Source organism: Oratosquilla oratoria, chromosome 29, assembly GCF_046742065.1.
Source record: "Oratosquilla oratoria isolate Oo_2021 chromosome 29, ASM4674206v1, whole genome shotgun sequence".
In the NCBI taxonomy this organism is placed as follows: domain Eukaryota; kingdom Metazoa; phylum Arthropoda; class Malacostraca; order Stomatopoda; family Squillidae; genus Oratosquilla; species Oratosquilla oratoria.
In genome coordinates, this window is record NC_134805.1 from 22,932,705 (window position 1) to 22,948,131 (window position 15,427).

Below are 15,427 nucleotides of genomic sequence, written 5' to 3' on the forward strand. Positions count from 1 at the left end.
ACAAGCAGGACTTGTTCCTGAAGCAATAGTTTTTAGGGAATTACTAACGAGACTTAGAGATGGAACAACTGACCAAAAATGGCATTTAATGCTACAGCGAACTCCACAGCATGTTAATATGAATGACTCTGCTGATGCTGTAAGACTTTCTTTGACAAAGTGTAGCTCATCATAACTTAACTAAGAGAACTTAGTCCATAGTTCGGATGACAACTCGACATTCTGGTGCTTAAGTTATGCTTACCTCTAACCAACTAATTCATCCACTACCAATCTCCCTATTGCAGTGTTGGTTAATTGTCACTTTATAATGGACACCATACAGGGAAGTCTTGCCACGCACCGTACTAGATGCACACCGCGATGAAATGAATGGGATGAAAATGGTGTGTGTGTGTGGGGGGGGGAAGTCCACGGAACAACTGCCTTTGATACTGCGATGGTGCAATAACTGTTCCCAAGTCGCAGGGTCACAAACGAAGGTAGTAATAGAAAAAAAGTGAGCAGGGTTTTCCTTTGATACAGTTCCTAGAATGCGATCACTCAATGACAGGGTTTTCGAACTAGTGACATGTATATAGCCTTCGTGCAATTTCCAAATGTAAAACTCTCAATCAAATGCTACAAGAGGAAACATGACTACAACAATTACAATTATCAAGTTGATACTCCTCCATCATTTCTAAGTCCGTTGTTATTTACAGAAACAAACGCGTGAAGATAATTTCATATCACAAGGGGTCATAGATATAGATTAAACATAGTATACATAGTCAATAAAAATAGATCATTACGTTCAATGACAGCTTAATCTTGTATACATTATAGGATAGTTAAAATTATATAGTAAAATACATACCACATTTACATTATAGTAAACTGAAATGCCCTAACTTTGTAGTGTTCATTTATCGAAAAAAAGGCTACAAAATTGCATCAAATTGTTGAACACTTCCTCGTACAATATCGTCCCGTAAATAATGGTAATTACCAAACTCCAGGATAAGCTCGTTGGCTGAGTAGATTAAGGCGTTGTTACTTGCGGCGAAGGTCGAGGGGACGATGGTTCGAACCCTGCCACCGGCAAAGTTGAACCAAGGGCATTATGGTTCATTAAAGTCCACGCTACAAAGGACACCGTCCTAGCCCACCGATGGGGGGGGGGGAACTTTGTGACGTTAAACCATATCATCATCACCAAACTCAACTTCCACTTCATAGTACAAGTCGTGATTATTGATACACACACACACACACACACACACACACACACACACACACACACACACACACACACACAGCCCTCACCAGTGCAGTATAATACGGAATAAGAAACACGATTCATTCGTCCACGAGATATTAATCTTTGTCGGAACAAAATTTGCGGATACAAATGTCGCAGTCGTGCACCACAGGGTGCCCAATCACAGAGTCTACCGTTGACCCGAAAATAAGGTTTCCTCTTTTTTTGTTCATCTGTTTCACAAATAACAACTTTTTTTTAATACTTTCGAAATCGAGATTACAACAGTCATGAGGGTCCTACATTTGATTATGATGATGATGATTGATGATGATGATGATGATGATGATGATGATGATGATGATGATGTCGTCGTCGTCTTTAACTGGGTGTAGTGTAGAGTTACGTTTACCAACTTTGATATTCCTATCTAATACGTCAGTCTAGCGATAACTAACCAGTCTGTACTATTCATCCTCACAGTCCTTATCTGCAAGCAACCCGTTTATACATACGTCTTTCATGAACAAGTTATATATTTAGAATTATCCGGCTGTGCCACTGCGTTCTAAAGTTCGACGACACTTGTTGTCTCAGACTGATAAAAGAGGGAGTCTTCGACGCTGTAGACGTGTCACTAATTAAATATATCTTGTATATAGTGTTCTGTCTTGAAATTATTACTGTACTGAAGTAGTGTTGGAATAAAGCCAAACATGAATATGTTAATTAGTGTTATGTGTCTACTAATCAGTGCTGTATTGAATCAACATACAAATGAAATGTAAGTCATATCTGGTAATTTGTGTTGTATTAGCTTCATTAATGCTGTCTTGGCTAAGAGCACAGGTGTGAAATTTAACGCACATGGTTGGTAATCAGTATTGCCTCGTAATTAGTGTCCCATTCAAGTGCTACAGGAGTAATACAACTTATCGTAGCTTCGTTCCTTTGCAGATTAATGTATAATAAATCTGTCATCCATCTTGAGAATATTTCAATATTAACACAGTTCGCATACCTTATTCCGTTTCGTTTTCTTGGGGTCCCGATCAAGGAAAGACACCTTCCGGCCGGGGGCCACCCATCCTATCCTTCATCTGAATGAAATCTCCTGTTGTCCTTAACCTGAATGAAATATGTAAAGTGCGTTACAGTGTTGAAGAGGTTAACACGTCATTATTATACAAACAATTCTAGTTTTCTTTATTGGGAATTTCTGAAATTCGGAAGCCTCCAGTATTTGGAAAAGAGTATATGTATGTGTGTGTATATATATATATATATATATATATATATATATATGTATATATATATATATATATATAATTACCCCCATGACGTCACAGTGACCACCACCCCCTCCGTTTTCCCCCCACAGTCGTGACGAGCAACATGAATGTGCAGTTGAGGAACATAACGAAGCCCCCGGAGATTCCCATGATCTACGTCATCACGCCCACCTACAAGCGGCCAGAACAGGTACGACCCGGAACCCTGGGGTACTCCCTGCGTCAACAGTGTCAAACGTTGACATCAGCTGGGAGGCTCTGAAACTCGTTTATTCCTGATAGGTTTCCACCGGTCTTGGATTTAGAAGTGAGTGAGAGTAAGAGTGACAGTGAGTGTGAGAATGTGTGAGAGTGAAGTGAGTGTGAGTGTGTGAGAGAGTGAGAGAGAATGAGAGGGAGTGAGAATGAGTGAGAGAGAACCTGTGCCTCTATGGAAGCCAGGTCCTATGCATATATGTGGGCGGGTCCTATGCATACATGTGGGCGGATCCTATGCATACATGTGGGCGGGGTCTGTGCATACATGTGGGCGGGGCCTATGCATACATGCGGGCAGGGCCTATGCATAAATGGGGTCGGGGTTTATGCATCTAAGAGTGGACTGCATCTATGGGGGGCGGGGCCTATGCATCTATGGGGGAGGGTCCTATGCATCTATGGGGGCAGGGCCTATGCATCTATGGGGGAGGGGCCTATGCATTTAAGGGGCGGGGACTCGGTATCTATGGTGGCGGGGCCTATACGTTTACAAGAGGCGGGACTTGATCATAAAGAGGATGGAGCCTGATATGCCCTTTTCTCTCTCTCTCTCTCTCCCCCAGATACCGGAGATTACCCGGCTGGGCCAGACCCTCATGCTTGTTCCCCGGGTACACTGGATTGTGGCCGACGACGCCCTTGAGAAGAACAAGCTTGTGCAGGAGTACTTAGACCAGATGGGGATGCCCTATACCTACCTCCTCAGTAAGGGACCCTAGCCCCCGTCAAAAAATAAAATAAAATAGATAAATGAATAAATGAAGGTTATTGTGACCCTAATGTCCTTCCTCTCCCTTCCGGACAGCCCCTATGCCTGAGAGATTCCGAAACAAGAAAGGCGCCAAACCGAAGGGCGTGGCCAATCGCAACGGAGCCGTCGACTGGATCCGGAACCACTCGACCGAAGGGGTCCTATACTTCGCCGACGACGACAACAGCTACGACATCAGGATCTTCGAGGAGGTGGGTCGCTCGCGTATCTGCGAGTTCGAGTCTCGTGAAGAATCGTCACCCCAGACTTCGTCGACAGAGTGACACTTCTTCATGTGGGCCATCCTGGGTTGATTCTTCGCTTATATAAGTTGATGACAATAATCATAACCTTCTTTCAACCTAACCTAATCTTTATTCCACTGTTGATATTCGGCGTACGGGGTGACAGTTCTTCAGGTGGGATCTCATGGGGTGACGATTCTTCATGTGGGCGTTCTGGTGTGACAATTCTTCATGCGACCCCAATATTCAAATTCTTTGTACGAGTACAACTTTATTTGTCTATTCAAGAAAAACTACTTAACTGTAAGCCAAATACTACAAGGATAAATGTACTCGACAGAAAATCGAATTGACGTTGCGAGACCTCTAGCTTGGAACAAAACTTTTGTTCGTAACTGTACGTGCATTGTGCAAATATTGTGCGCGCGTGTACATTCATGCATGCATGCGTGTATACACACACACGATTCGATGGCGCATTTGTAGAGTTTCCGGCTGCCACCACGGCGGTCCATATTCGAATCCCGCCCAGGGATGAAATAATTTCATTATCGCTGCGAGTCGTGACTCCAACTCTCGTGGGCGGGGAGTTGTGTGTGTGTGTACATGTAAGGTCACAGCATTACCCATAGATCGGTCATGTACGAGCTATGAGCTCTCTTCCGGGATGGGAATAGCCGTCGGTCACGAGTCCAACACGTGATCCAAGACCATGGTGAATCACACACACGCACGCGTGCGCGCGATCGTGTTGTGTGTGTTGTTTGTGTGTATGATGTTTTTTTCTGTGCTTTTTGTCCGTATGTGTTGTGGGGTGTCTGTGTTATGTTTTGTGTGTTTATTGTGTCTTGGTTTGTTGTGTGCATGGGGGGGGGTGTTAATGCGCCATTAGTGTGCCTGAGTGCTTTGCCACAGTGTTGTGCTTCCGTGCTGTTTTTCTACGAATATGCATGTGTGTGCATATGCTGTCGAGGGGTGTTTGCGTGCTGTATATGCTGCTGCTGCGCGCATCCAGGAGTCTTCCTCTTCCTCATCTTCCTCCTCCTCCTCTTTTTCGCACTAACCGTGACTCGCACTCTTCGCTGAGTTTGCACTGGTGACGTAGGACGACCTAAAGTGTCTTGTAAAGGTGTTTGACCGAAGAAGAAGGGGGGAGGAGGAGGAGGAGGAGGAAGATGAGGATGAAGAGACAGATGAAGAAGAGGACTAGGAAATTAAGATACAATCATGAGAAGGAACGTCATGAGAAAGTTAGAAAAAACACGAAGGAACAGAAGGAAGACGAGGAGATGGAGGAGGAGGAGGAGATGGAGGAGGAGGAGGAGGTGACGGAGGAGGTGGTAGAGGAGGTAGAGGAGGAGAATGAGATAGAGGAGGAAGAGGAGGTCGAGGAAGAGGGAGAGGTGGAGGAGGAGGTGGTACAGGAGATAGAGGAGGAAGAGGTGGAGGAGGAGGTGGACGCAATGACAGTTGTTGGCGGTGCTGGTGACGATGCAAGTGGCAACTTGATCATGAAACTTATAAAGAAAAAACAAAAAAAAGACAACAGGTGTAGGCTATTTCCACAGCCTCCTCCTCCTCATCATCATCATCATTTATAAGCGTCCTCTTCGACATCAGTGGTATCATCAGTCTCCTCCTCCATCTTCATCCTCCCTACCCAATTCACCTCCACATCAACCCCTCCTTCCCCTCATCGTTTTCGACCCAATCCACCTCTTCCTCTTGCCACCATTCCTATCCACTCCCCTTCCGCTTCCTCTCCTCCTCTTCTCTTACCCACTGTCGCTTCCCAAGTTTACTTGTATCGAGTTCGACTTTATCTCCTCGCCTCCAGTCTCCACCCACGTCCTCCAGCTCCTCAACCCACCCTTCTCGCTCCCTATCGTCCCCAGTCCCCCTTCTCGTTCCCAAGTACCCCAATCCCGTCCCAAGCCTCCCAATTCCATTTCCCCCTTCCGCCCCGCGTCATTTTCTAACTTCCGGGATTTCCCTCCAGATCCGGTCGACCCGCGAGGTGTCCATGTTCCCCGTGGGCCTCGTGACGTCACGCAGCCTCTCGACGCCCGTCCTCCGCAACGGGCGCTTCGAAGGCTGGTACGACGGGTGGATGGGCGGCAGGAAGTTCCCCGTGGACATGGCGGGGTTCGCTGTCAGCGTGCAGTACCTCCTGAAGGTGAGTGGCCCGCCCTCGAGGCTGGGGTTCTCCGTTGAGGCCGAGCTCCTGCAGGGTGATGGCCTGCGTTGAGTCTGGGGGAGGGACCCCTAGAGCAGTGGTTCTCAACCTGTGGTCCATGGAATCCTAGTGGTCCACTGTGGTTCACTAGTGGATCCGCCAGCCGAAAGTCACTAGCATTTGGTGGATGCAAAACGATTAAATTTAGTGTTGAAGTCATCTCCAGGAGGCTAAACAATAGTAATTCATAAGTTACGGGGTACGCGTGAAAATAGGTCGAGAAACGATGCCCTAGAGGACGGAGGGGGAGGGGGATTGGGTGGGTGTCTCGAGGCCGTGAGGGGTGGGGGTGGGGTGGTTGGTGGTCCTCGGTTAGTTTGCTCACAGAATAGAGACGCCATCACGTGATGTGTGGTGCATTAGTCACACCTCCCCCGCAACATGCCTCCTCCAGATTTGATCTGTCTCATTTTACCGTTCTTTCTATCACAAACGAGTTGTTTCTTCGTATTTGTATGAAACCCTACCGCCGAGCCTTTTCGGAAGCGAGGCGAATGAAGTGGTTCTATGTTAACCAGGATAAACAAGCATGATGAAAGTCGACGTGGTTTCAGAGCAATGTCTCTTCATTCCGTACCTCGGTAGCACCTATGGTCAGGTCTAGGTAGTGTACTACTCTCTAGACATCTGGCTACAGTGAATACTTCGGCTGGTACATGACTACAGGGCACAGATTTTTCCACCACCCTAAGTAAAAATAAATAAATAAATAATATATAAATAAATAAACATATGTACATGATAATCTATATACCAAAAGGCCTCTTCCTCCATATAAGGGAGGCAGTCAAGGCATGCAGACATCCTTCATCCATCCCACACAACAACACCCATTTCTCATCTCTAGTTTAGGTTCTTGCGGGTGAAGGGCCATCCCTGTCCTCCGCCCACTGTCTGGGTCAGAAGCAGTGCAGCAAGACACAGCATCTGCACAGCAGGGCTCGAATCTGGTTTACCCCCAATCCGGAGACCGAGTGCCGGCCCCTCAGGGCTGCACCTCCTGATGGAGGTGAGGGGATTGGCGAGTTTTGAAAATGGGCAGTTTCGCTGTCCATCTTGCAGGACTACCGCTTGCATACACACACACAAACGTACATACCTACACACACAAACATATACACACACGTGTGTACGAATAATATCTTCCCAAACCCTGACAGGACTGTTTGAACAGACTGTACACGGAGACTGCTTCCCTTAACCGAGTTCAAGAGGCTTCGGAAAACGTATCCAACCTTTTGAACAACCTCCCCTTAACGCCGATCGTTTTCCCTCTTTCAGCACCCTAAGGCTACTATGCCTTACAGCCCAGGCTACGAAGAAGACGGGTTTCTGAAATCGCTCCAGGTGGAAATAAAAAACCTCGAGTTTTTAGCCAGCAATTGCACCAAGGTAAGTGTGGTACTGAACACCTGATTTCTTACACCCATGGTTTCGGACCACGTGCTGGACCCGTAATCGATAGGTCTTCCCCCAGCGGACGAGAGCTCGGAGCTCGTGTAGTCTGCTTACTGGGGGGCGTCCAACAAGAGAAAGAAATGCCCTTCATTCCCAAGGACCTAAGATAGGATGTGTGCCTTGGCTAGGCCATCCCCATATAAGGGGGAAAGGTCCTTTGGCCTGAGCATGTATGTATTCATTTATTCATTGTGTGTGTGTGTGTGTGTGTGTGTGTGTGTGTGTGTGTGTGTGTGTGTGTGCGAGTGCGCGCATGAAAGATAGATTGTGAAAGAGTGAAAGTGAGCGATACTAAGAGTAAGACTGAGACTAATACAGAGATAGAAAGAGAGAGAGAGAGAGAGAGAGAGAGAGAGAGAGAGAGAGAAACCATTGACCATCCCAATGTTTGTCATCATCTTGCCAATTACAGAGGATTTTTCGTCCTAATAACTAAGCTGTCCTCGTCAACCCACCCACCACCACCGCCCAAGAAGTAAACCTCGGCAATGTAGAGGTCCACGTCGCCACCCTCCTCCTCCTCTTTTAGTGACTCGGTGACGTCATGATCTCGAGTGGTTGCCTCCTTGATAGCTCAATATCCTCCCACTTTTCAGTTCTCCTCTTCCTTCTCTCTTCTCTTATTCCCTCTTTCTCCTCCTTCTGTCCCCTCTTCATGTGGCTCCTTCTCTTCTTGTGCCCTCTTTTTCGTCCTCCTATGTCCTCTTTTTTCCTCTTCCTATGTCCTCTTTTTTCCTCTTCCTGTCCCTTGTTTCTCCTTCCACTCCTTTTCTCCCACTCCTCTCTTTCACTACGCTCTCCTCTCTTCCCTTCTCTTCCTCCTCCTCCCAAGGGAGTCACTCTCGTCATACCAAGGACCACCTTCATCTAACGTGTCTTGGCTGACGCTAAGCGATTTTACCCGGCTTAACGGGACCTTTCGGCGACACAGGGTTAAATAACCATGATTAACATGTTAATACCCAAGTTAACGTCCACCCCCCCATCCTCAGGAGCGAGGTTACCTTCGGCTGATGGCGCCAAGTGTGACCCCTTTCTATTTTCTTTGCGGGTTGTGACACCTCTTCCCGTTTTCTTTTCAGGTTATGATACCCCTTTCCGTTTTCTTTTCAGGTTGTGATACTTCCCGTTTTTTTTTCAGATTGTGACCCCTCTCCTTTTTATCTGTAAGTTTTGACACCTCTTCCCGTTTTCTTTGCAGGTTGTGATTCCTCTCCGTTTTCTCTTCAAGTTGTAACTACCATTTCCGTTTTCTTTGCAGGTTGAGACTCGTCTGTTTTATTTGCTGGTTATGACAACTATCTCCGTTTTCTTTTCAGGTTGTGACACCTCCGTTTTCTTTTCAGGTTGTGACAACTCCGTTTTCTTCAAGGGTTGTGAATGGTTTCTGTTTCCTTTTCAGGTTGTGACTTCAATCTCCATTTTCTTTGCAGATCGTGACGTTTCACTTTCAGTTTTCCCTGCAAGTTGTGACACTTCCCATTTTCTTTTCAGGTTGTGACACCTCTCGGTTTTCTCCAGGGGTTGTGACACCTCAGTTTTCTTTTGAGGTTGTAACCAATCTCTGTTTTCCTTGTGGGTTGTGACTACTTTCCCCCTTTTCGTTTCAGGTTGTGACTCTTCTCTGTTTTCTCTGCAAGTTGTGTCACCTCTTCCCGTTTTCTTTGCAAGTTGTGACTCGTCTCCGTTTTTTTTTTTTCCAGGTGGTGACTCCTCTCTCCATTTTCTTTACACCCTGCGACTCCTCTTAGTTTTCTTTTCAGTGTGCGACCCCTCTCTCCGCTTCCTCTGTAGGTTGGCACAAGTACCCGTTTTCTCTGCAGGTTGTGACACCTCTCTCCGTTTTCTTTCCAGGTGTACGTTTGGCACACCCGGACCCACAAGAACGCCCTCGCGGACCCGGTCCTCCTCGACCCGCGCTACAACAACACCAACCTCCAAGTCCTCAAGAAGTCGCTTCTGCTGAAGCCGAGAGCGACCCCAAGAGCATCTTAACGAAACTCCCGAAGAAAAAGAAATTAAAAGAAAAAATATATATACATACCAAGAATATTTTCCAAGCAAGGGCTGTGACAAGAGGAACATATATGTACTGATTCAGAACTATATATTGTGTGTATATATACATATATATATATATACATATATATATATACATATATATATATATATATATATATATATATATATATATAGTGTAGAGGAATTGTTAGCTTCACCCTCAAGATATACATTCCTAGCTGTGATGACTACGATTTTTTTTTTTTTTTTTTTTTTTTTTTTTGACGGACATGGAAAACAATGCTGGTCGTTGGCAAGACATTTGCCCCCCCCCCCCACAAAAAGTCTCCAAAGTGGGGTCAGTGGGTACAGTGTCTGTTGACCGCCATTCGCCCCAGCAATGCTTTTCTGGGAACAGTCCCTTCGTCTTTCTAAGCGAGCATCCGATTACTGTTTAGACTTTGTGTGGGGGACGTTGGCTAGCAAAACAAACGGTAGATGCGTACGCACACGTATGTATACACATAGGTTTATGCGCGCACACACACACACACACACACACATATTATATATATATATATATATATATATATATATATATATATATATATATATATATATATATATATATATATATATATATATGGGACAACAAGGTGGTGGTCCCGCGAGATGGACGTGAGAGAGAAGCACCTCCCAGCCACCCATCTCCATAACCCGTTAGCAGTATAGCACCCTCGCCGCCTAGAAAAGCAGCCCCGAGGGGCTGACACTCGATCACTAGACAAAGAGCAAGATTTCCCCAACAATTTTGACTTTATTTCCTCCAGCTTCTCACATCAGGAGAGCTGACAACCGGCGACTGATCTTGTCTTTCCCAACCAATTTCAGCCGGTGACACAGAAAACGGTTCCATACTTACACAACACAGACAGCAGTCCAAAGTTTCTTCCCAGAGAGATCTATGAACCCGTGAACAGTTGCCAGCTGCTTTGGGGTTGCGGGTTTCAAGTCAATAAAACTCGAAGAAAACACACACACACACACACACACACACGAGTGTGCGCGCGCCCATCTAATGACTAACGCCCCCCATACCCGAGTCTAAACGTCGTTCATCTACTCACCTATCTCATCCACTCACGCAGATGAATTATCCATCCATGCATCCGTAAGCAGATGATTCCTAAACCACACATCCATCCATCCGTCCATCTGGGCATTCGTCTGATTATCCGTACACAGGCGGATTCACTCGTTCATCCGAACTGGCTGAGGTTGACAGCTCATCCATTCCATCATCCACTCTCCTTCATCTCCTCGCCAGATGCCAAGACGTGTCTTATCTGAACCCGAGTGGAAGGGTTCACCCCCAGTTATCTCTTTCGCCCCCCCCCCCCCCAACGCGGTGAGGATAGAATAGCTGGTTATCGCCCCCCCCCCCACCCACGAAATGTACTTGCTTAGTCCTAGATCGTCGAGGTCTGCGCAGTGATGGGATGACATCAAGATCTCCCAGCCAATGACCATCGACGTCCGCGCAGCAAAGGGATGACGTCAGGCTCTCAGATCCAATCAACGCCAAGAACTGTGCAACGAAGCCTTCTCGGTCAATGAGCGTCGAAGTTAGCGTGGGTAAGTCTGGCAATCAATTATCGATGGGCATCGCGGGGGTTCCACGTGACTTACAAACCGTCTACGATCAAGAAGCTCTTGATACAAGATTAAAAAGTAAATAAACAAAACAATCGCGTGCCGAAGAACTGGATGCAATTTGTATAATATCAAAATGACTGCAAGAAGTTATTTCCTGAGCGAAAGTGAGAAGGGTGGGTGATATTCCAACACCTGACAGTAACTCTTACAAATTTGGAGTACCTCACGCGGAGTCCTTCATCCTTCGCAGCTGGACTCCTCACCACGTCCTGCCAGATGGAGACCACGTGCTTCACCACCTGCCGACACCTGAATCTTGCGGACTAGAACACTGCTGCTCGTCTGCGCACGCGCCTTGCGCACGTGTCAGGTTAGTGGGCACCAGCATGTGCGTTGCCTGCTGCTGTCTACTCGCACTCGACGCACTTTCCAAATATAATCGGAAGCGTGCTGGTCTCTCGTTCATTTAGTCATGGGTTCGAATCCTGCACTCCTTTCCGATTCCAAGCAGTGACTGTTTGTTACCTACCCCAACAGTCCAAGCGCATAATAGGGCAAAGGTGATGGCCTCGGCCGCAGCTACTCGGAGCCTCCTAGTGTAGGATCCTCACTACCTCCACATTGCCTCAGAATTTCTCCAGTGAGTCGGCTTTGTCTTCTATTGTATCTCATTGCGGCATCCTATCTTCACAGCTTTCCTACCCATTCGCGGTGCCTTACCTACTCGCGGTGCCTTACCTACTCGCGGTGCCTTACCTACTCGCGGTGCCTTACCTACTCGCGGTGACTTACCTACTCCCGGTGCCTTCCCCATTCGCGGTGCCTTACCTACTCGCGGTGTCTTACCTACTCGCGATGCCTTACCTAAATGCAGTGCCTCACCTACCCTCCCCATCTTATCCGTGCCTACTTAAAGACGCCAACCTAGCTCCATGTGACTCTCAACCCATGAGTGCCTTTATAAGTGCCTTAGTGTGCCTGCTCAAGGCACATATCTACCTACCAACCACGTGGTATTCTACTAACCTGTACCATCCTACGTGACCGTGCCTCCTACGAACACATGGCTTCCTACCTACGAGTGCCTTACTGCCTATCTATTCCTACCTACGAGTGCCTTACTGCCTATCTATCAGCGCAGTTGTTAGTCTCGAAGCGTACTAAACATTCGGTACCAGTTGCTATCTCTCTACCGGTACATACTTGGAACCATGTGTATTCATTCTTTACTGCTCGTTCGTTTGTGCCCACATGCGTATGTGGAAGGGTCTATAAAACCGTATTTGAAAGTGTGTGTGTGTGTGTGTGTGTGTGTGTGTGTGTGTGTGTGTGTGTGTGTGTGTGTGTGTGTGTGTGTGTGTGTGTGCGTGCATGCATGCGTGTACGTATATGCGCAAATATACCAAACTCCACATCACATGTAAATATTTGCAAACAAAAACGTGACCTCACTGAGGATGTAACCATAAGGATTTCTGTGTTGGACTTTATTTATTATTATTATTTTTTGGCGTGTTAAGAATTTTACATTTATACTTTGAACACCATGGCACACTGCAATGTGTGTGTGTGTGTGTGTGTGTGTGTAATATATATATATATATATATATATATATATATATATATATGTGGTACAAGTCACTCGTTATATTGAAGTCTTTCAAATAAACCCGGCCGCTGCGAAGCTTCAATCCCGGGTCCCTCATACTACGAGTTCCACGCGCTACCAATGTACCACCAAAGAACATCTTTTGGTGGTTTGTTACGGTACAACGGTAGCGCCTGGGACTCGCAGTCTGTGGGACGTATGTATACGTGTGTGTGTGTGTGTGTGTGTTTGTGTGTAATACACATATAAAATTATATTCCCATAGCGAGACACTGTTGAAGGGGTTAGGAAATGTTGAACAAATGAAAAATTTGGATCAAAAAGAGTTGTTTTGTTATCCTGAAACATCTTTATTTACAACATATATATAGCGACATCATTATAAGATTAAATATTTTTTATATATATAAAGAATAAATAAATAGAATAAATAAAAATGGAGTATTTTACCGTTTCATAATGGCATCGGTTCTCGTGAAGATGAAATCTCCCCCAAGTGACTTTGTTTTTTACGACCTGCCTCGGAAATGAACGGGATATTTTTTAATCAACTTGAAAAAAAGAAATCTTCAGAATCTTGAGGGTCGGTTCACAATATTGCTAGTGACTACAGACTGCGAAAAAAATATTGAGCTCAAGAAGATAACATATCTCTTATCTTGAGAGCATTCACCCCCTCCCCCCCCCCAAAAAAATATATATATATATATAATATATATATATAATGTATATGTCTGGATAATGGATGACTCCATCAAGCATGGTCAGATAGGTTTAGGATATACTAGTTTAGATTAGGGTAGGTTAGAATAGGTTTGACTTTCTTGTACTGTACAGCGGTTGGGTTAGGTTAAACTCTGTAAGGCTAGGTTAGAGTGGAGCGAGCTGGGCTATCAGATTGGGTCGGTTTGCATTAAAAAGCAAAAACATTACCTCAGATCTTGGGCAAAACTAGGTCAAAGCCCTTATCGTCCCTCCACGCGTTCCTACGAGAGACGGGAGTTTGACTCAAAATGAATAAAAATACCCTAATATATCCCATTAATAAATATCCTTGAAATAAACATTTAACTAAATAGATCAGTGTAAACAAAAAAATAGAAGAGCTGGTAAAAATGGGGGAGGGTGGTGGGTGCCGTAGTGGCTTGGTGGTCAAAGCTGTGGACTCGTGACCTGGGGTTTGTGGGTTCGAGTCTCTTTGGTGGGCGACGTAGTGCAGTATTTGATACGAGAATAAATAAGAATAGGTTTAAATTGTGTCTAAATGGGTTTTGAACTTGGTTCGTTTATATTCCATTTAATATTCTGTCCCACTTTCAACTTTGGTGAAACCTTCACTGTTGTTGCACGGAACTAGACGCTGTTTTGCAGACAGCAATGAAAGACGTATTATCAACAAAGTACATAGTTGATTGAGTTTGAAATTTTTATTTCTCAATTTGCATGGCGATATGCATCTGGAAGCCGCCTTGGCATGCCCTGACACACATACACATAGCTCGACGGTCAGAGTTCGATTTCCGCCCAGGGCTAAAATTGTTCCAGTATAACTGCGCTGCGAGCCGGTACTCCAACTCTCGTGGGTGGGGAGTTTTGTGTGTGTGTGTGTGTGTGTGTGTGTGTGTGTGTGTGTGTGTGTGTGTGTGTGTGTGTGTGTGTGTGTGTGTGTGTGTGTGTGTGTGTGTGTGTGTGTGTGTGTGTGTGTGTAAGGTCATAGATCGGTCATATATGAGCTCTGAGCTCTCATCAGGGAGGGTAATAGCTGTCGATCCCAAGTCCAACAGCTGATCCATGACCATCATACACACGCCTATCCTAACCAACCTACCTTAGGTACTTTAACGAACCCAACACAAGATAACCTAACCAACCTACCTTAGGTACTTTAACGAACCCAACACAAGATAACCTAACCAAACTTAGGTACCCTCACCCTAATCAACCTAACCTGACCTAACCCAACGCTAGCCTAACCTAACCGACCTAACACTATAGGTCCTCCCTGTCCATTAAGTCGCACAAGCCAGAAATAGTGACCTACCTCACCAATGGGCAAGTTTGACAATTTAGGCTGTTGATATACGAGATAACAATGATGACACGACACTAATGATAATGACGATGAAGAATGGCGATTGACTAAGATTATAACACATCTACACATTGTCTGGCGACAGACACGGATCTCGCCCGCTCCAACGGCGCGGCGCCACAGCCGGGCTGGCGACAAACCCGCTGGAAGCTTCCTCCTCGAATGAGTGCGACCACTTCCATATTCAACCACTTCAAGTCTGTGACGCCCTTTGTAGCACGGCCAGAGTCGTGGAGTCTGGAGTCGTGGGAGTCGGAGTTTGAAGTCACGGAGTCAAGGTGTCGAGTCATTGCTTCTATTACGCCAGGCGATTCTATTCAGCTTGAGAAACATGATTACCACAACACGATGGGCTCACCCCTTCCTTAGCGAGGCTATGCGTTCCACGGAGATGAATGAAATAGCTTGGCGCCGGCAGGAATGAAAGGAAATGTACCACCCGGTACGGAAGGGTGCCCAAAGGGAATGATGTCATCAAGATTTGACATCACCCGAAGTCGGGGGAGCGAGGGCAGAGGGGGAAGGGTCCGTTGGGAAAGAATTCTTGGTCGGACGGAGGTGAGGGGTGGGGGTGTTGGTCCGTTGA

At 46.0% G+C, this 15,427-nt stretch overlaps 1 protein-coding gene across 3 annotated transcripts in view; it reads left to right on the forward strand.

Annotated features, from left to right (window-relative positions):
• LOC143040894 (galactosylgalactosylxylosylprotein 3-beta-glucuronosyltransferase P-like) overlaps positions 1–9,626 on the forward strand; it is a 65,023-nt gene extending 55,397 nt beyond the window's left edge. The window contains exons 3-8 of one of the 3 annotated variants that reach the window (XM_076212340.1): positions 2,625–2,725; positions 3,357–3,498; positions 3,599–3,756; positions 5,789–5,965; positions 7,307–7,417; positions 9,338–9,625. In XM_076212340.1, coding sequence (XP_076068455.1) covers positions 2,625–2,725; positions 3,357–3,498; positions 3,599–3,756; positions 5,789–5,965; positions 7,307–7,417; positions 9,338–9,478 — 830 coding nt within the window. In that variant the 3' untranslated portion in view covers positions 9,479–9,625. Of the gene's footprint in view, positions 1–2,624; positions 2,726–3,356; positions 3,499–3,598; positions 3,757–5,788; positions 5,966–7,306; positions 7,418–9,337 lie in introns of all 3 variants that reach the window. The other 2 variants (XM_076212342.1, XM_076212341.1) reach the window with 2 other exon arrangements.
• Positions 9,627–15,427: the final 5,801 nt, after the last annotated feature.